Source organism: Apus apus, chromosome 3, assembly GCF_020740795.1.
Source record: "Apus apus isolate bApuApu2 chromosome 3, bApuApu2.pri.cur, whole genome shotgun sequence".
NCBI lineage: Eukaryota > Metazoa > Chordata > Aves > Apodiformes > Apodidae > Apus > Apus apus.
Window position 1 is genome coordinate 33,069,291 of NC_067284.1, and position 19,849 is coordinate 33,089,139.

Consider the following 19,849-nt stretch of genomic DNA (forward strand, 5'->3'; position numbering starts at 1 on the left):
CAGGGATGAAATTGAGAAATGCAGTTTAGTTTCCAGAAGACTGTAGGCAGTTTTGCACAAGTAATCATGAAGGGAGTAATAGTGGGTGGAAAGGGAAACGTGGCTGATGTGGCAGAGCAGGGCTGTGATGAGAGTCTCAGACAGTCCAGGTTTCTTTCAACATTGTTTTTCTCCCTGAAGGAAGTCCAAGTCCTGGTGACACTGTGTCTGCTGTGTAGCCCTGTGCATGGGGGCATGCTCTGGGATGTGGCTGTTGGGTACTGAAACACCTCAGGGGAAGGGGCTCCTGCATCAACTCAGGTGGTGGCACAAGGACCAGCTGTTTAAGGAGGGCTGCCATCCTCTCGGTCTTGCTGGTGCAGCACCCCAGGAATGACTAGCTGCTTCTTATTAACTGTGGGTTATTAATCCACTTGGTTTTCCTCTGGGGAAAGAACTGGTTATAGTTCAGAGATGCTCTTTGGTGTATCCGTCGGTTTCAACTCACCTTGAATTTTGTGACTAATAGCTGCAGTAATCAAAGTCGGTGTCTGAAGGCATGACCGGAGTCATGCGTGATGGGAGGGGACCAAAGTAATTTTTCTATTTAGGTCCTCTGAACACTTCTTTTCATCTGGCCAGTTTGGTGAGTTTCTCTCTTGGTCGGATGGGTTTTTAATATTTTGAGGTGTGTATGTGGAGTTTTTTTGTTATTAAATAAAAGACAAAATAATAGCTCCTTGCCTGTTTAATGTAGTGTAATTAGACAGAGGAGCAAGCTGTTAAATGTTTCTGGCTAAAGCTGTGGAAAAGAATAATTTGAACTGCTGTTATATGAAGAATCTTCTTTTTTCTCCTTTTATTATGATGACTGCCCGTTTGTATTTTTACATCTGTTCCTAGAAGAATGTGGAAGGAAATTCTGCTGGCTCAGCAGAAACTGAAATCCAGACTAATCTCATGCTGGAGTAAATGCTAAATAGTCTCATTGTCTGTGGGCTCTTCAGCAGCAAACCCAGGAAAGAAAAAAAAAAAAAAAATCAGTATTAAAACCCAGAATGCAGAAAAAGCATCAAAGCCCTCTTGTTGCTTTCCTCAGCAGCCCGTGGGCTCCAGATGTGTTCCCAGCCAGCACGAGGCTGGGCAGCAGAGAGCCAGGAGCTTTGCCCTGCTGCTCGGAGGGCCACGCGTGGGGTCCCACAGCCACGGTGCCAGAGCCCGGCTTCACCATCGCGGGGAGGCCGGTTCCTGCCAAAGCTCTTTATGAGCTTTCCAAGGCTGGCTGCCTTGCATCCCACAGAGTCCTCCTGTCGTTTCACCCTGTGCTTCCCCACTTGCATAACCGGCTTAGGCATAACCCTCCCTGCTCTCCTTGCCGTGTCTTCGGCACTTGTGTCATCACTTGGTCTCTTTGTTTCAATCGGTAACTTTCGAGCTCCTTAGGTGAGGTCGGGAGTGTTTCAAAGCAGAAACACAAAGTTTACATTCTTGCCTGTGTAATTTTGCAGACCTGTTTCCTATCTAAACTCGCTGGGATTATTTACCAAAGTATATGGTGGACAATATTTCTCATTAAAAAAAAAATAAATTAAAAAATCCCAGTAGCTTTTGAACTCTCGATGCTTCCTCCAGTCAGAAACTGAAAGTGGAACGGATGGGTTTTTAAATTGCTTTACCAGACTGAGAGAAATACAGAGATTAATAGAGCATAAACAGGAGAAAGTAAAGCAGCTCTCAAGTGTTTTAATGATCAGAGAAGATAATTTATTTAGTATGAGTTGTCACTGAGCCTTCAGTTTAGCACTTAGGGTTTTAGTTTGTTAAACAAAAATAAATAAAGCATGGAAATGAAGTTTCAAGAAATTGTGGTCCAGCTTAGTTTGCCTACATTCTTCAGTCCCATGAGGTGGGGTTGCTTGGTCCATGCAGACGTCCCCTGTCTAGGCTTTTCCTTGCTGGGTGGTGTTGTGTGTTTTAGCCTTTTAATGCCATAGACAGTGGGATTGAGTGTGCACTCAGACAGTTTGTGTCTGACAGTGACCTGAGTAGTGCAGTCGATAACGTTTGTGCTAAGGGGTGTCATGCGGAGTGACCTTGGTGGGCTGGAGGACCGGGCCCACGTGGACCTGATGAGGTTCAACAAGGCCAAGTGCAAGGTCCTGCACATGGGTTAGACAGCCCCTGGTATCAGTATAAATTGGAGGATGAATGAATTGAGGACTTGGGGATACTGGTGGATTACATATTGGATGTGAGCCAGTAATGTGTGCTAACAGCTCAGAAACCAAATTGTGTCCAGGGCTGCACAAGAAGAAGAGTGGCCAGCAGGTTGAGTGAGGGAGGTGACTGTGTCCCTCTACTTGGTTCTTGTAAGACCCCACCTGGAATACTTTGTCCTGGACCCCCCCAACATAAGAACGACGTGGAGCTGCTGGATTAAGTCCAGAGAAGGGCCACCAAGATGATCAGAGGGCTGGAGCACCTCTGCTATGAAGACAGGCTGAGAGAGTTGGGGTTGTTCAGCTTGGAGGAGGTACCAGGGAGACCTCATAGTGGCCTTCCAGTACTTAAAGGGGGCTTCTAAGAAAGATGGAGGGAGATTTTTCCCAGCCCCTGTAGAGACAAGGAGCAACAGTTTTAAGCTAAAAGAGGGTAGATATAGTGTGTGTGGGGGGGTGGCTTTAAACTGGAAGAGGGTAGGTTTAGGTTAGATATTAGGAAGAGTGAGGATGTGAGGCACTGGAACAGGTATCATAGAGGAGTTGTGAATGTCCCCTCCCTGGAAACATTCACGGTCAGGTTGAGTGGTGCTTTGAGCAACCTGGTCTAGTAGATGATGTCCTTGCCCATGGCAAGGGTTGCGCTAGATGATCTTTAGAGGTCCCTTCCAACCCAAACCATTCTGTGATTATTCATGTAAAATCTGGTGCCAAAACCTGCATTTGTTTACCAGCAAAGTCTGATATTTATACTGTACTTGAACAACCTTTGGCACTGCTGCTTGATGAAGGTAAGCAAAATTCTTGTGTCCGAGTGGGAAAAATGTTCTTCAGGTTTAAGACATGAGGCATCTAGCATTTACAATTGGGGTAAATTTAATGATATTTTATGGGCTGGGAGGCAATGGTAGGAAGAGGTCTGTAACCTTTTGAGGGAGAGTAAGAAGATTCTTTTTTTTTTTAAGGCTTGCCAAGTGTTGCCATTTATCAGGCAGTTGCTCTTAATGCCCAGTGCCAGGACTGATTAGAAAGGACCCTTCACCTCATTGATGCAGGGTGATGGTTGCTTCTGCAAGATGTGTTGCTTCTGCAAGATGTGTTTCTCCAGCCAGCTGCTTGGCAAAGCAGGGAAATCCTGTCAGATGCCTTTGTACTGAAATTATCGGCTTTTTGGCACAGGAACAGGCTCCTTATAGCCCTGAGTATGGTGCCTTGCACAGTGGAGACCAGATCTCAGCTGTCACTTTTCCGCATCACAGCGGGAGCCCTCCAGCATCCCGAGTTTGGGCTGGGGCAGCCACCAGCAGATGTGATCCCCCTCACAGAGCTGGAGCAGCAGGCTTCTCCACTGGTTAACTTTAATGTGTAGGAGCCTAAGATGTGCTCTTAGCAAAGAAATGGTAGCTCCTACTGCTTGTACAGATGTGTGAAACCAGACTACTCTTGCAAAACGTGGCACGAGCTGGAGCATGTGCGTGCCGTGGTTTTCTTTGGCAAAGTTGCAGAATTAGAAACACTGTCTGCAACAGCAGCATCAAGAGAAATGGGATGTGTTGTAGTGGGGTTATTTGTGGGTAAAGAGTGGTTCTCAGTTGTGGAGGAGCTCTGCAAGCTCTGCCTGAGGTGCTCCTGGAAGCCCCTGCAGCCTCGTAGTGCAGTCTGGAAAAACCTGCTGCCACAGCTCCCTTCCCTGCCAGAATGAGCAGTTTCAGTCAAGAAACAGTCACTTTTTATAGGAAAAGATGATCTGGGGGATTTATGCATTCAACATTTTATTCAGTGGCATGCCGAGACATGTAGGGGTTTGAAGCTTTTTAATAGCTCCTGTATCAGCAGCAATGGGCCACTGGAGCAAGCACCAGGCTGAGGAGGCTTGTGCCTGGCCAAAGCTACCCATGTGCCCCAATGTACATCCAGGTTCCAGTACAGCATGGACAAAAGTTAAGGAAAATGGTCAAACCTTCAGTATATTTGCATGGTTTCTCCCCCTCCATTAGCTTGCACGGCAACCTAACCCAGGGTGCCTTTCTGGTTTGCCGAGGGTCCTGCTGCACCTGCTGTGGTGCAGATGCTGCTTGGAGCCAGAGGAGGAGTCATGCCAGACCACTGCAGTCCTGACGATGGGTAAAGCAGCAAAGGATACACTTCTCTTGATGTCAATAAAAGTCAAAAAGTGCTTTTCTCAGGGGCAAATATTTAATTTACTGCAAGCACTGTCTGTCTGCAAGCGTGTATGAACAGATCTTTGCTGAACTGCTTCCCCTGCCCCTACAGCAGATCCTGAGGCTCCCCACACTCCAAGGGGCTGCAATCTGCTCTTAGCATCCAGGGGGATTTTCAGTCACTTTTCTCACTGCTCTAGTAAAGGTGGGATATTTTCTTTTCAGAGAGAACTGTCTAATGGACTTCCTGTTTATTACAGTTTTTCCTCTGATATACCAGGTCTGAATCTCCTCCTTTAGGAGGAAAATATATACAAGATATATACAGGGTTATAGATAAAAATACAAATTTATGTGTGTGAGAAGCTGCACTGGTTGAAAATGTTTTCTAGTACACAGATCCTGTTGAGTAGCAAATAGGGATTGTGGTCTCCCCTAGTTAAAGCTGTGGTAGAATTTGGTTCATTGGTTGGTTTTGTACAAGCCTGTTTTGTTTATAAAACAAATATACCTTTATTCTCTGCTCTCCCAGTGGATGGCAGGTAGAAGTCCTTCTTGGTTGCCTGGCACTTGTATCTGGAGAAGAAACTACAAAATTCTTGTGTGAAGTGCACTGCTAGGTTTTGTATGTGGAGATGTTCCAGAAACATCTGGGATCATTTATTTCTTAATGTTGTTTTTCCATTGAGCTTCACATCTCTTCCATTAGATCTTATCAGCAGATGGGTTTTGAAGCTCCACATTTGCAAGTGTACAGATCAGATATCTGGTGCCATGACACTGCTGTTTGTCATTAATGTGAAAGATCAGGACATGGCTCTGAGAGAGTCATCCTGAGGCTGGAAGTCACAGAAAAAGCAAGAAATGCAGGGGGGATCGGTCTCTGAAGAGAGGAGAAACTTCTCATCTGGAAGCACAGAGAAGAGCTGGGGCAGAGCTGAACACGGATTGACCCAAGGCACTAAGGTGAAAAAACAAATCCCTTTCTTGGCTGTGTTCCCAGATGACAGATAAGGAAACGCAGTGTCACTGTGCAGGCACAGGCAAGACTGTGTTCAAGATGGTGCAGTGTGGTCCTGGTGGCCAGGAGTTGGGAGGCTGTCACCGCACTAAGTGCAGAGGAGGATTTCTGTAACACAGGGAAAGGAAAACGTGTGTCTGAGAGGGCGCAAGAAGAGCCTGCTCAGCTAAGCCAGGAAAGCCATGGCCGATACGAGAGCTATGGTTCTCTATACATGGGTGTAGCAGAGAAGAAGTTCTAGAGAAGGTTATGTTGGGACCAGAGCAAGTGCTGTAACTAGCACTGAACACATGTGGGGTGAAAATTAGGAAATTATTTTGAGCTGTTACAAGGAATCAGGCCTGTGACTGGGGTGATGGGAGCAGAGCCTGACTGGCTTTTGGGATGAAGCTCAAGAAGAAAGTCAGTGAATAATGCTACATTTGCCATACCAGGGGTTGAACCTGGTGAGCTTGGTGGTCCCCTGCCATGTCGAATTCCCACTGTTACCTCAGTGGAATGAGAGGAATTGCCAGCATCATTAGTTTGGTCTTGTCAGTGATATGAGGAGGGGTAAAGCTTGCCTGGGTTTATGCACAAGTGGCTGCTGTGTCTCAACAAGAAGCAGGAAAAATGCGGAATGCAGAGGGACAGCCAGGGTTTCCAGTGTCACTTGTATCCCAGTGCAACAAACAAGATCTTGTTGGGCGTGGGTTCCCCTAACATTTATGTAAAGATCTCAACACAGATTTGTGTGATGCTTTTAGTGTCTCAGCATGACTATGTTTCCAAGAGGAGCAGCTCATATTTAGGAATATTGGAAAAAATTAGTATTGACTGTATTAAAGTACAAGTATATTGAGATACATCCACCCTGACATAGCTCTGTACAGTAGCCATTAGGACAAAGCTGAGTAACAGAAGCTGAGCACTGAGATGGTTTGGAAGCAACAAGAAAAAGAGAAACCTATAATGGCTGAACTGAATTTGCAGGAACAGTGGCAGTCAGTGCCTTCACTTCAGTGCATGTCCTTGGTGGATATACTGCCTCTCAGGGCTGGCACTCGGGCAGGTCTGCCCCTCTCACCCCTGGCTGTGAATTCAATGTCACCATGGGCTGTTTCTTCCTGCGCTTTGTCAAATTTCAGCTCAACAAATCTGCTTTTTCAGCTGAGTGCTCACTGTATTGCCCTAATATGAATTAGTAGTGATAAATCAGGATCTTTGTAACAAACAACAGGTCATTTACTGAGCACATTTTATTGTCCAGTGGAAAAAACTGGCAGATGATTGTGATGAGAAATAATTTTGCCTCTTTTCATTGCTTTATAAAACTGGAGAGGAGTCGATAACTTTATCTCTCTCAGTTTTGGACCAAGTGCAGTTTCAATGGCTATGTCTGTATTTAGAGTCTGATTCTGTTACATCCAAGCAAAGTAAATATTCCATCAAAATTCATTAGATTTGCAGGTTGTCCTGGCTCCACTGTTCATGTTGGACCATGCGAGAGGCAGGAGGGAAGCAAGTGGAGAAAGTCTGGTGTACTGCAAAGGTGGGGAAGGAGGAAAGGAGCTGGGAGGGATAGATGGAGCAAGTTGATGTCTCCAACTATCAGAATAAAGGAACTGCTCCAGCCCTATAGGCCATGTCAGAAAGGGCTAAAAGGTAAATGGGGCTGAGAAATAGCATGATATCAAGATGGCTTTGCAAAGTGTAAATGCATCTTCTTGATTTTCCTTTTTCAGTAAAGGGTGTTCTTGGGAGGCAAGTCTGGCTCTGAAATTTTGCCTTTCCACAGGCTTATTTTTTTTCTGGATGGTGCCGGTCAAAATGCGACTGTGGGCATCCCAGCCTTCCCCTTCCCACCAACATCGTGGGAACTGCAGCAGGACAGCCACATCCCATGGGAGACCCCCAGCAGCTTTCAGCCAGCTCCCAGCCAGATAGGACATTTTTCTAGCAGCAACCCTTTTGGTTTTCAGCAGGGCTCTGAAGGAGGGTTATTTAAAGCCCTCATCCTTTCTGTGGATTATAGGAAGTAGGAAGTGCTTCCTCCCCATAGATCTCTATCCAAAGCTTTTGTCCACTTCCTTACAGTCCCACCCTGCTTGGAGTCACTCCAAAGTTCAGCATACTGGGATGATGTGCCATTGTTCAACAGGATCATCCTCAGCTGTGGCTTCTCTTCTTTTCCAAAACAGAAGGTTTTGGAACCAAACCACCAAAGTGCACTGTCCTGGGCTGGGCTAAGGGATATATAAATGCCCATCTGTACGCCCTGCCCCCACCACCCCTCCTGCAGCTGGAAATCTTGTGTTGCAGAGAGGAGCTTCCTTTGGGAGCCTGGTTGGTGCTTCCATTTTCATTGTGAAACTTAAGGGGCCTCTCAAAGTGAGTGTGACAAGTCATGGTATATGTGATAGAGGGGCAAGAAGCTAAAAATAATAACCAAAAGAACGTGATGGGGCTGAAATTCTCTTTAGATACTGCCTGTTCTCTTCAGAGCACGAGTGGAAATGTGGGACTATTTCTGTTGTGCTGCATATGTATCTCAGTCCAGCAACCAGACTGTGTCTGTATTTGCAGAGCAGAGAGAGAAGACTGAATTGGAGGCTGAGCCAGGGCAGAGCATTAGCTGGAGGATCTGCCTGGTGCCTCCATGGTCTGGACTGCCTTCAGCTGAGCTTCACCTTTCTCTGGCAGGAACTTCTTCCCTGAGCCAGTGTGACTCCAAACATTTACATCAGTTTTGGAGCTGGCTCCCCTGACCCTGAAGGTGGTACACTCGCTGGCCTTTCCTCCTCAGCACACATACTGCAGCAAAAAGCTTTTAGCAGACTTCAAGGCAAAGGGAAGCAGCCTTGCTGTTGTGAGCTGAGAGATGATGTCTGCACACCCCAGGAGAAGGCATCACTTCAGAAACTTCCAATTAGTGCACCGTCCTCCACCAGCACAGCTCTCCTTTTAACCACTGCCACGTCCTTGAAACACTGTTTTCCTGTTCCTCTCAAGAGGAAAAATAAATGATAAATTATTGTGTTGATGTTATGCAAATGTTGCACTTACGGAAATATCTTGTTGACATGGTTTCTCACACAGGATACCTTCTCCTTGTGCAGAAAAGTTGCTGAAAATTTCTAGGAAAATAGATAATGTTGTCCTTGGGGAAGAGAGATTTTGTTAAAAAATGACACTGATGTCTAGCATGGATCTTGGTTTGTGAAAGATGAATAAGTTTATTGAAAGTGTTTGGTTTAGTAGGATTTTCTGTAGCCCTATTAGAAGCAGAGTTGACTAGTAGATGATATTCAGGTATAGCTTAGGGTCTCTTCAGAGACCTAAGTAATAAATGAAAAGATCAAAAAAGTCACTGAAGTCCGTATCCTGTCATGGCCAGAGCCAGAAAAGTTTATCTGTCTGTGGCCTGATATGTTAGAATGTTTCTGATTACGTGAGGGGATCTTTTGCCTTTGCTTAAACAAAGTTTACGAAGATAGTGCCACCTGAAAGAGAGACCTTAAGGTGGTGTCAGGAGTAAGTGTTCTTCCACATCCCCTTCTCCCCACCATGAATATCATCCTTCAACATTGCTGTTGAGAGAAGACACTTTTATTTCCTGTTTCTCCAGTCACGACCTTCACTGACGTGGTACCAAGGCGCTGGGGCAGGATGTGCTCCATGTTTGGTCTCAGGTAGAGGTCAGCTCTTCTCATCCCATGCCTATTGGGATGCTTCCTGCTTCAAAACCATCACATCTTCTTCCTGTTACCATATCCAGTTAGGGAGGAAAATACACCCATTTGGCCACTACTGGCATTACTTAGATACAAATACAAATTCCAGCATGATTTGATTTTTCCATTTACTGTCTTACCCAGCCTGCTGACAGAGACTCAGCTCCCAGCAACCCTCAACCCACAGCGCTTGGAAAAGCACATTTAGTGTGGAGTATTGCTCAGTATGGAGCCCTGTCATGGAGGTTAATGGAAAAAGTGATGTCTTAAGTGCAGATTGCATGGTTTGCTTCCAAGATGATTTGCATTTGAGTGTTGAATGTCGCATAGAAATGTCAGAGAAGAGAGAGGATTTTCATAGGGCTGTTCTTGTTGTCCCTAAAAATGTCATTGTATGTCTGGGTCAGGGGTTCTTTAGCTGTCTCCTCTTACATGGAGCACTCCCTTTCTCTGAGACAGCCAGCCATGTTACTCTTCTGCATAACTTACAGTGAATGCACTTAAAAGCAACTCATACTGTTGGGTGTTCAGTATTAATGAAAGTGTAACTACCTAGCACGTGGGCTGGGCCTGGAGGTGTCCTGCCGTGCTGGTGCCTCAGCCTCTGCTTGCCTTGGATACAGCTGCTGGGAGAGCCCAGCAAGCACAGTCCCTGACAGCTCAACAAAGGGGTGATGCTCATTTTTGTACTGATTTTGTAGGAACTAGTCACAAAACAATATGGTGTCTTCTGTTTTCTGGAGCTCTTTTCCCATTTTTAATGACAGGAACTGAAGTAAGAGGTGAGCATCATGCATGGCCTGCGGGATGGTCTGTCATATCGCTGCTGATCAAGCAAGGATGATCTTCTTGTCTCTGCAGTGGGTATAGAAAATGGCACTTTGTGTTCAGGATCCACCTAAATAGGAATGCCAATACCCCACTCAGCCCTCTGGCTATTGAGTCTGGAGTTCACAACACCAAGACACTGGGCAAACATCTATGCATGCCCTCATCCCTCTTGCCTTTGGGGAGCCACCAGCCTGGGTGTGCCTGTGTGTGGGTAGACCTGGCCATCCTGGGAGGACAGCAGGATGTTGCCCCAGATGGTGTCCACGATCCAGCATAGACTTTGCTGTAATTCAGTACAAGGTGTTTGGTACCGCATTCTGAAGGCACGAAGGCTTGTGGTTGCCCTGATACTTACCTAAGCACAAACCTCACATCATGTTCCTCATATGATTTCTCTTGTCTAAGGTGTGTCCAAGGCTGCACAAGCCAGAAGTGGGTCCAGCAGGTTGAGGTTGATTCTGCCCCTCTGCTCCGCTCTTGTGAGACCCCACGTTGAATACTGTGTCCAGTTCTGGAGCCCCCAGCATAAGGACATGGAGCTGTTGGAGCGAGTCCAGAGGAGGGCCACGAAGTTGACCAGGGGGCTGGAGCTCCTCTCCTGTGAAGACAGGCTGAGAGAGTTGGGGTTGTTCCACCTGGAGAAGAGAAAGCTCTTACAGCAGCCTTCCAGTACCTGAAGGCACTACGGGAAAGCTGGGGAGAGGCTTTTTACCAGGGTGGGTGTTGATAGGACAACGGGTCCTTTCACAGTTTTAAACTGAAAGAGGGTAGATTCAGATTACATATTAGGCAGAAATTATTTACTGTGAGGGTGGTGAGATGCTGGAACAGGTTTTCCAGAGGAGTTGGGGCTGCCTCCTCTCTGGAAGCATTCAAGGCCAGGTTGGATGGGGCTTTGAGCAACCTGTGATTCTGTGATTTTATGTGTGCTGGGGACATGGCTTTCCTGCATGTTAGAGTCGTCTCTGCACTTTGGGCTCCTTGATTTTAAAAATAAATTCTAAAAAATCCCTGTGAGGCTGGTACCGTCACTTGCAGCAAGACCTGAGTAATATTCTCAGCTAGCACAGCCTGGGCCGATACTACCAGCAGATTTACTCTGCCTCTGGCTGAATTGCTGCATCCAGCAGAGCCAGGTTCCTTCCTTACAGGTGGGATGCTGTTCTCATGCAGTTATTTTACAGAGCTTTCACATGGGTTTTACACCTCTACCAGAAAAAGAAAGAAAGTTAGGTTTGCTTTAAGTTTTTAACTTCAGTGTTTGTTTCATTCAAGAAAATAAAGGTCTGAAACACTTCAATTACTGTCATTAGGGAGAAGACAACAGTGTTTTGAGAATAATTTTGGTTTAGTGGAGTGTATTTTTACAAGAAAGTTAAACAGTGGCTTAAAGCTTGTTTAGAAAGCTAGATTAATAAAATAGGTGCGTTTATATTACGTTTGAGATTTTTTGGAACAAAATCTTGGTTAGTGAAAGAAACTGTTAGCAATATCTGTGTGTTTGGTGGATGAAAATATTAGTGACAGTATATCTCTTTCAGATTATTTTTTCTCCCCAGAGTTTCAGTATTTTTAATTAAACTTAAAAAAAATGTTGGTTGAAGTTTTGTTAACAGCATCTAGTTGGTATATCAGCAAAACCCCATTTTTGAGCATCTTTTTTACTAAATATACCTATGCCAAATAATGTTGTTTGGTTTTTTGTTTTGTTTTTTAAATAAAAAAAAAGTTGTTTCTTTCCACTCTTAAACCCAACTCTTTTTCCTGTTTCAAATTAGCTACCCTGAAATCCAACCTTTGTATCTCAGCACAGTATCTGCAGCTGGGGGAGGTAAGGATGTCAGAGCTCTTACTTTTTTCATTTAGGCGTCATCAGCAGTGAGGATGGTCTTGAAGGCCAGCCTCTGGGGGCTGATTGTCATCTGCCACTGTCTCTTTAGCAAGTTTCATTGTCCCCAAACTCTCCATCTTCTCCACATGAATACCTCTGAATCTACAGGATTTGCTTAGGTGCCATGTGCTGGCTCTTGATACTGCCATATTTAGACTATTTTTTATGAAATTTAATCCAGCTTCCTTTCTCCCAGGACAGTGATTATTCTGTAGAGAACCATTTTGTGATTTACCTTTGTCAATTTATTAAATGCTTCATATGAAACTTTTAAAATCCAATGACAAAACAGTCCAAGTGTGCTAATTCTGTGATTTTAATTATGTTAAAACATAACGCCCTTTGCTGATTTTTGTCACTTTTCTTCTCTTTTTCTAAAATAATGCAGTGTTCTCTCTGATTTCCCCATTTGCATCAGGCACCTCTCCCTGTCCTGCAGATCTCACTCACAGAACTTTATTTAAAATTATGTATCACAATAGTATCTTCAGCAAACATGACATGGGTTTTTCCTCATGCAGCCCAACCCTCTCAGAAAAAGACCTTGTCTGCTAAGACATTGTGCTGACATGTTTTCCTTGCTCTGTAATATTGTGTAAACAAACTGTAATTATTTTTTTTTTAAGCCTTGCCAACGTTGTGCAGCATCGGAAGACAAAATAGGGCTGGCTGTTTCTCCCTTGGTTTTGTTAAAAAAAAAAAAAAAAAAAAAAAAAAGGCAAAGGGAAGAGACGAGGAAAATCCACTCATGATTTTCTTTTCCTGTCTGCAATCACAAGCTGCATTGCTGCCCAATCTGCTCCCATCCAAATTAACCCAATTTCCTAATTTACTTGAAATATTTTTAAGCTTTTCTTATTGCGTTGGAAATATTTGCCCTTTACAATAATAAGCTCTCCCTGAACTGGAGAACATTACGGAGAGCTCCTTGAGGAACTGCCATTTTTCTGGTCCCAACACAGGTCTTGGTTTTTCCTCATTAGCAGCAAATTGTGAATGTTTGGGGGTGTTTTGTGGTTCTTTTGTTTCTTTGCAGTGAATTCATAACCATGTCCTTGGTGGCAAACTCTGATCTCCCAGGGGTCAGTGTTGGCAGGCGCAGTGGATGCCACCGTGCCTGAGTAAAGTGACTTCAATAGATGTGAGCCATCCACAAACCTATGAGTGAATTTCTTAGGTTTCAGCCCTTGCAGCCGTCTCCATTAAATTAATGGTTCACCCTGGAAATACTCCTCTCAAGTAGCTGCTTGTAGGCTTTAAGCCTTTGTAATTGTATCTTTCTTTAGTGAGCTGGGGGTAGGTGGCTGTCCATAATGGGTTTTCACCCCAGACATGGAATCAGGTTTTCAAGACCACACAATTCCAGGGTACATGTTTATGGATAAACTTACAAAGTAGGGTCTTGAGGCTTGAGGTCTGTTACCAATTCACTGCACCTTTTTGTAAGGGTTTTCATGTACATACCTGAATTGTTACCAGGTTTTCTGGAGATGAAAATGTGGGTGATAGAGGTGGTGATCCTTCCCCTTCACCCACTTTTTTTAATAAGCTTCTGAAAAGGATTAGATTTTAAAATAAGTGGCAAGTAAGCAATGTTACTTATTTAAATAAAAGTGTGATGAGTCATTGAAAGTGCCCATTTATTTATTTATTTAGTATGGTTTGTTCTTCACATGTCAGGTTTCATTTCTCTTTCTGTTTCACGAAGACAGCTGAGGAAGGAGCTTGACAACAGCGTTTTGCGTCTCAAACCACGTGGCATTCCAGCTGGGTTTTAATTTTTCATGGCATTACTGTTTGAGGTTTCTCTTTTGTCTTACTACTTCTATTACGAACTTTACAAGAGGTGGAGATATTGCACTTCAATCTTTGTTAAAAGGTGTTAGTTTTGGTCCCGAGTCTACGCCTCGGGAAGGCAAAGCGGGTGCTGTGGTAGCTGGTACGTGAGCGTTGGCCCTGCTTTTGTCCCAGGGCAGGAAAGAAGTTCACTTGAGTTTACCCGGCAGGACCAGATATCTATAGCAACGTATTTGTATATCCTGTGCCTTCTCTGTTGCAACACTCGTTGCTTAGGATACTGGCTTTAAAACATGTAACAAAATCTGCACTTTACTCTGGAGTTCGTTGTCTGTCCCAGGCCCATGTAATTGCACGTTTCCCCTTCCACTTCAAATCAGACCCGTTGACCAGCCATGGGCAAAGCATGGTCCGGAGGGTGTTGTTAGAATCCCATTTTGCAGCCCATTTGGTAAATGATCTTTTCTTACCACTAGACATTTGTGGCTAGCTGGGGTGCCTGAGAACCCATCTCCCACTTGCAGCATGGCCCACAGGAGGTAGTGTCTTCTAAAGTACATCTGTGCCTTGACTGAGTTGTTGAGTGCTGGTGCTACCAGAACATTTTTCCCCAAGGGTGTGTTCCTCAAGTGCAGCAGCACAGATCTTTAGTGACTGAGGCTTTTATTTGGACTGTCAGTATTTGTAGTTCTTTTTTTTTTTTAATAAGCAGATCAAACTTTAAAAAATACAACCTCATAACAAGGCACCATGGTTGCTGAGTTGCCCCAGGACATCAGAAGCTCCTCATGGCTCTTCTGTTCAGCCAGCCATGGGAAAAAGGATGTTGAGGCTATTTGACAGAATGGTTGAGGTTGGCAGGGACCTTTTGAAATTGTCCAGTCCACCCTCCCTGCTTAAGCAGGGTCATATAAAACCCATTGCCCAAGACCAAGTCCAGTTGCATTTTCAGTGTCCCCAAGGATGAAGACTTCACGGGCAACCTATGCCAGTGTTTGACCACCACTGCTGTAAAATAGTGTTTTCAAGCAAAGACTTTCTTAACATGATGCTCACAAGGGTCCCTGTGGCCTAAATACTTTTCTTCTTCACCCCAAAGGCAGAAAGCATCAGCAACAGATCTGACACATTAGGTGTTTAAATAGATGATTTTCCACCTGTATGGGAATGCTTCCCGCATTTCAGTCCAACTTAGTGCAGTATTTGCTGCCTGGTTTATGCTATTCGTTTGCTTTGGCCTCCTGCAGACCTAGAGTCAATGGGCTACAGCTTCAGGACCATAACAGATCTCAGACACGCTTGTTCTCTTTTATAAGTGAGCACTGCAAGAGAAACGGTGCCCAATTTCCCCCTGCAAAGCAGGTAGCTCAGATAATATAAAAGGTATTTATTATATTTTCTCTGTGCACTGTCTTTCTCTGCTGGAGAGCACCTCTGTCCTACAGGGAGGCATTTCATCAATTTTGCTCCTTTTGTTAACACTGTATCAGTATCCAAGGGGCTTTGTACAAGAAAGTACTTCCTAAGGAGTCATTCCACGTTTTGCAGCCGTAACTGATGCACGAAGAGGATCCCATCAGGGATTCAGTTCAAGAGGTTTTTGCCTTCAGAAGGCTTACAGTGAAAAAAACGGGTTGGTCTCTGGCTTTCTGGGTTATGTGCTCAGAGAACTCTCCTACCCATGGTAACTGCTCGGCAGAGAGTTCATGTAAAAGTAGGATGTACTGCACTTTGTTACAACTGTTTCAAATACTTCAGTGCATGGATGCCGATACCAGCCCATCTGTCGCTAAAAAACTCAGAATTGCTACTTCAGCTGTTTCAGAGTTACTCACCATAGAGCTGCGTAACTGGTGTTTGTCTTGGCCTCAGTAAAATACCTTTTTCCTCATTGCTAGGCTTTTGCTATTATATTATTGCTTATTTTTGGTGATCCTAGAAAAACAGAGGATATATTCAGGTAGGAATTCTCTGGCATCTTGGTTTCTAGCCTTGCTGGTTGTAGCTTATTGCAGGCAAGCAGCAGCCCTGCATAATTATAACAAAAATTTGGATGTGAAACTGGAACAAAAATGCACCTGCATTTCCTCTTGAGTCTGACATGACTGAGCATCACTTTAATGAGCAATGATATACTTGTAAAGTATACTGATCTGCAGTTATACTTCCAAGCTTTTCCTTGTCTGATCATCTATCTCAAGGGCATTCCTGTGGTTATTTTTGTTACTGCCATCACAGCTCCGGATGCTCTGAGGGCTTTTGCTCCTCAAGCTAAGCAGGGACAGACCTTGCTGCTATATGTGTTTCATCGCTTCCCTGGATTTCACCCTGATGTGGTAGAACAGGAAGGAAAGGCAGGCTGTTTTGCAGTTAGGTCTCTGCTGGCTGCCCAGAGCAACTCCGAGTGCAGGGATGCTTCTCCTCCCTTGCCTTCTGCACGCACTGCAGCAAGCAATTTGGCTGGTATAGCCTTGTTAAAAAAAAATTACCCACAGTCCTAATCACAGGATTGACCTGAACATCCCAGACCCACTCTCTGTGATTTCCATTAGCAGCCAACCCCCAACTGGTCTTGTGGCTAAATCAGCTGCTGAGCCTCTGGAAAATGATTTGATGAAAGCATTTTATAGCAATTGAATGAAATGTCAGTTGGATGTCAGCAGCAGGGGTTGCTGTCATGATTAATGAGTTACTTAGGCATTTCATTCTGGAGGAGCTACCTGCAACACAATGCACATTGAAGCTGGTTTTGTTGTTTGTTTGGTATTTTTTGTAGATGGGCTTTAATAAATTACTGTTAGTGTTGGTTATTTAATTATTTGGAACAAATTGGTTACAACAACTGCAGTGTTTAATTTGGTTTGAACGCATTATGAAGACTTTCAGAAATCTCATATGCCACAAAGGTTTGTGTTCAGAGCATTGCACATTCCTTTTCTGATATGAAAAGATGTAAAAGAGGAGGGAAGGGTTGAAATAACCTGCAATTTGTTGAATGCAGAGACGAGTTGAACATAAGGCTTTTGAAGCTTATACTAAATGAGTATCCATCCAAATAACAATATGTCTTACTGCTTAGTAGAAGCAGTGAAATCTAATAAATTAACATCTTACCTCTGTTTTCTAGGGGCCCCTGTTTTTATGGGAACAGGAATAATAGAGGCATTAGAGGAACAGGGAGAAATGGCATTAAACCTTTTCAAACCTCTTTTAACTGCCAGTTGGAGGTTTTGCAATGTGTTCCCCAATCCTGTGTGTGATTAAAGCTTAGTTTATTTCTGTTTTAAGTCCAGCTTCTATGTTAAGTGGGCTCTGCTGCTCCTGCCCCTCTCCCAGGGAAGTCTGAGACAGCTGCTAGCAAGACAGGGCTGCTTTTGGACCAGGCGTCATGAAGCCGAGAGGATTCACTGAAGGACAGGACCCAAAGGCACCTCCGTGTCCAAGGACAGAAACATAGTGTTACAATTTCTGCTCTTGGCGGGGGGGAAATAATAATAAAAAAAATCACAGTTCAGCCATTATTTGCTCCAAACCATTGTTTTCTGCAAATTGACTGCAGCAGAGTAGAATATTCTGTTTTCTGCCTTCAGCACTGCAAGGATAAATATCTGGATCAAGGGAGATTCAAAGATGAAAAGGCAGCAGGAGCAGCTGGGAGTTAGTGGTTTAGCTGGAGGGCATCCCAGTGCTCTGCTAGGGATGGTGCTGGCATGGATCAGGAGCTGTAGCATCCCAGCATGTTGGGAGCAAGCAGAGGTACATGAGGGGCCCAGATAATATAATGGACAAAAAATTAAGCTTTGGAGCTGAAATATTGGCAGCTTTTCTAGAAAACAGAAGTGCTAATGATAACACAGTTTTCCGTTAAGCCCGATGCATTGGACTAATGAGCAGCTGGCTGGTTTTTGTCTCTGAGCATTAAGCCACAGAGCAGGATGTGGATTTTTTACATTGCTGAGGCGACACAGAGACTAGGTGGAATACAAATAGAATGAGCTTAAATTCAGCTGTTGAAAATCTCTGCTGTAGAGCAACTTATTTTTTGCTGACCTTTAATTTTTTTTTTTTTTTTTTTGTTCTTATGCATGCCCGGGATTTTTATTCCCTGGGAAGTGCTTAGCCCCTGTTATGTTTTTCCTGGTCTCTGCACGCTTTGTTGCTCAGGCTCTTGCAGTTTCCGAGTAGCCTCGCGGTGTTTGCCTGTTGCTAACTTGCCTTCTGCACTGGCTGTGAGTGAGCCTAATAGGCACAGCAGGCAGTGCAGAGAAATGTCACTTCTGCCAGACCACAAAATCACAGAATTGTTCTGGCTGGAAAAGACTTTTAAGATCATCAAGTCCAACCATTAACCTAAGTCTGCCAAGTCCAGTGCTAAACCATATTCCTAAGCATGGGTCACAGGGGTTTGGATGTGACTTAGTGCAAAGCTTGTGAATAAACCTCTTGAGTCTGAGGAAGGAGAGGCAGCTCAAGCTCTTGCATGGCAACTCAGTTTGGTACTGCTGGGAAGTCATGAAAAGCTGTGAAAGAGATAAAAGCTAAAAATATTTCATGGTATGATTTTTTTCTTGTTGTTTCCTAAGTGCAGATTGACCATCTTTCATTTTGTTGAAAGAGCTTTCCTGTTGCTGGTCAGTCTTGCCTGCGCAGTCACCCGCGCGTCACAGGCACTGTCAAAGGAGGGGATAAACCCAGCCCCCACCTGGAATCCTGATAAAATCCTGAGGTTGAAATACCATTTTGCTTGCGTTGGGTAATACTTAACTTACTGAATAAGCTTATATAAAAGAATAAACCCCAGTAAACCTGGAAGGAGTTGCTTTGCCAAACAGTTTGCTTTAAAAAGACTTTTTTTTTGCTTGCCCAGGGTGACAGAGGGTTGTGATCTGCTGGGAAGGATTAAGTTCTTTGTGCTGGTGCTGCTGTCATGGGAGGAGGGAGGAGATGCTCCATAAGCCAAGGGGTTTCAAAGATCATCCGATGATTTGAAAGCTGCTGGCTCAGAGCCACCTGCCCTTCCTGCCTCTTTGTCCCTGCTTACTTTCACTTTTGAATAGATGGATTTTTCTTTTCATCACCGTTGCTGTCCCTTCCCGCTCTGTCATTACAGCAGATCGGGCTATTGGGGTGGGTCAGAAGTTGGGATCTGGAGCTGGGAATCAAGCTATATGATAGAGAGTGGGATTGCAGGAGAGAAATTAAATAATGAGGATTATTTTTACCTAAATAATAAGGATTAATAGTAAGTGTTAATGTTTCCCAAATAGTCTCTCCCAAACTGCCTTCCCTTGTCCTTCTGCAGCATACCAGTAACTCTCAGTAACTGAGAGAGCCTAGAGGAGAAGAAAGGAGGCCAGATATTTTCCTAGTGATTTATAGCATCATATTTATCCTTTTTCCCCCTTGCCCTGAGCAGGGCCTGTGTTTCCCACAGGGCTCTGCCTGACCCTGGCCCCTCTCCACCAAAGTAGGATCGAAACTCAGGTGAATGCTCTCTTGCTTTGCAGCTGCTGAACCCGGATCCAGAAGAGAATGGGGAAGCAGAACAGCAAGCTGCGCCCCGAGGTGCTCCAGGACCTGCGCGAGAACACCGAGTTCACAGACCACGAGCTGCAGGAGTGGTACAAGGGCTTCCTAAAAGATTGCCCGACAGGCCATTTGACTGTGGAAGAGTTCAAAAAAATATACGCCAATTTTTTCCCCTACGGTGACGCGTCGAAGTTCGCAGAGCACGTCTTCCGCACCTTCGACACCAACGGCGATGGGACGATTGACTTTAGGGAATTCATCATCGCCCTGAGCGTCACCTCTCGGGGCAAGCTGGAGCAGAAGCTGAAGTGGGCGTTTAGTATGTACGACCTGGACGGCAACGGGTACATCAGCCGCGGGGAAATGCTAGAAATAGTACAGGTGAGACGTTGTCTCTGCTCTGTGTTTTATTCATGTTGCTGGAACCTCTTTGTCCTGAGACAGCTGGAGATGAGGGATGTGCTGAGTTGGGTCCCTCCTGCCCCAGGGAGGCTCTTGAGCCTGTGTTTCCCAAAAGGACTGAGGGCTATGGTGGGACCTACCAGGTGCAAGTGAGGAAAGAGATCAAGAGATGAACATGGCACTGGCACTGTGCCTGCAGCCAAAATCTTGCAGCTCTCCCTGGGGATTTCTTAGTGGGGTGTTGGTGGGATCCAAAAACCCTAAATGCAAATATTACTGACCTGATAAATCTCAAAATGAATACT

At 44.7% G+C, this 19,849-nt stretch overlaps 1 protein-coding gene across 3 annotated transcripts in view; it reads left to right on the plus strand.

Moving 5' to 3' along the window:
- Positions 1 to 19,849, plus strand: part of HPCAL1 (hippocalcin like 1) — a 63,364-nt gene that overhangs the window by 38,329 nt on the left and 5,186 nt on the right. For all 3 annotated transcript variants that reach the window (XM_051615495.1, XM_051615497.1, XM_051615496.1), the window contains one exon: positions 19,121 to 19,523. In XM_051615495.1, coding sequence (XP_051471455.1) covers positions 19,146 to 19,523 — 378 coding nt within the window. In that variant the 5' untranslated portion in view covers positions 19,121 to 19,145. The remainder of the gene's footprint in view (positions 1 to 19,120; positions 19,524 to 19,849) is intronic.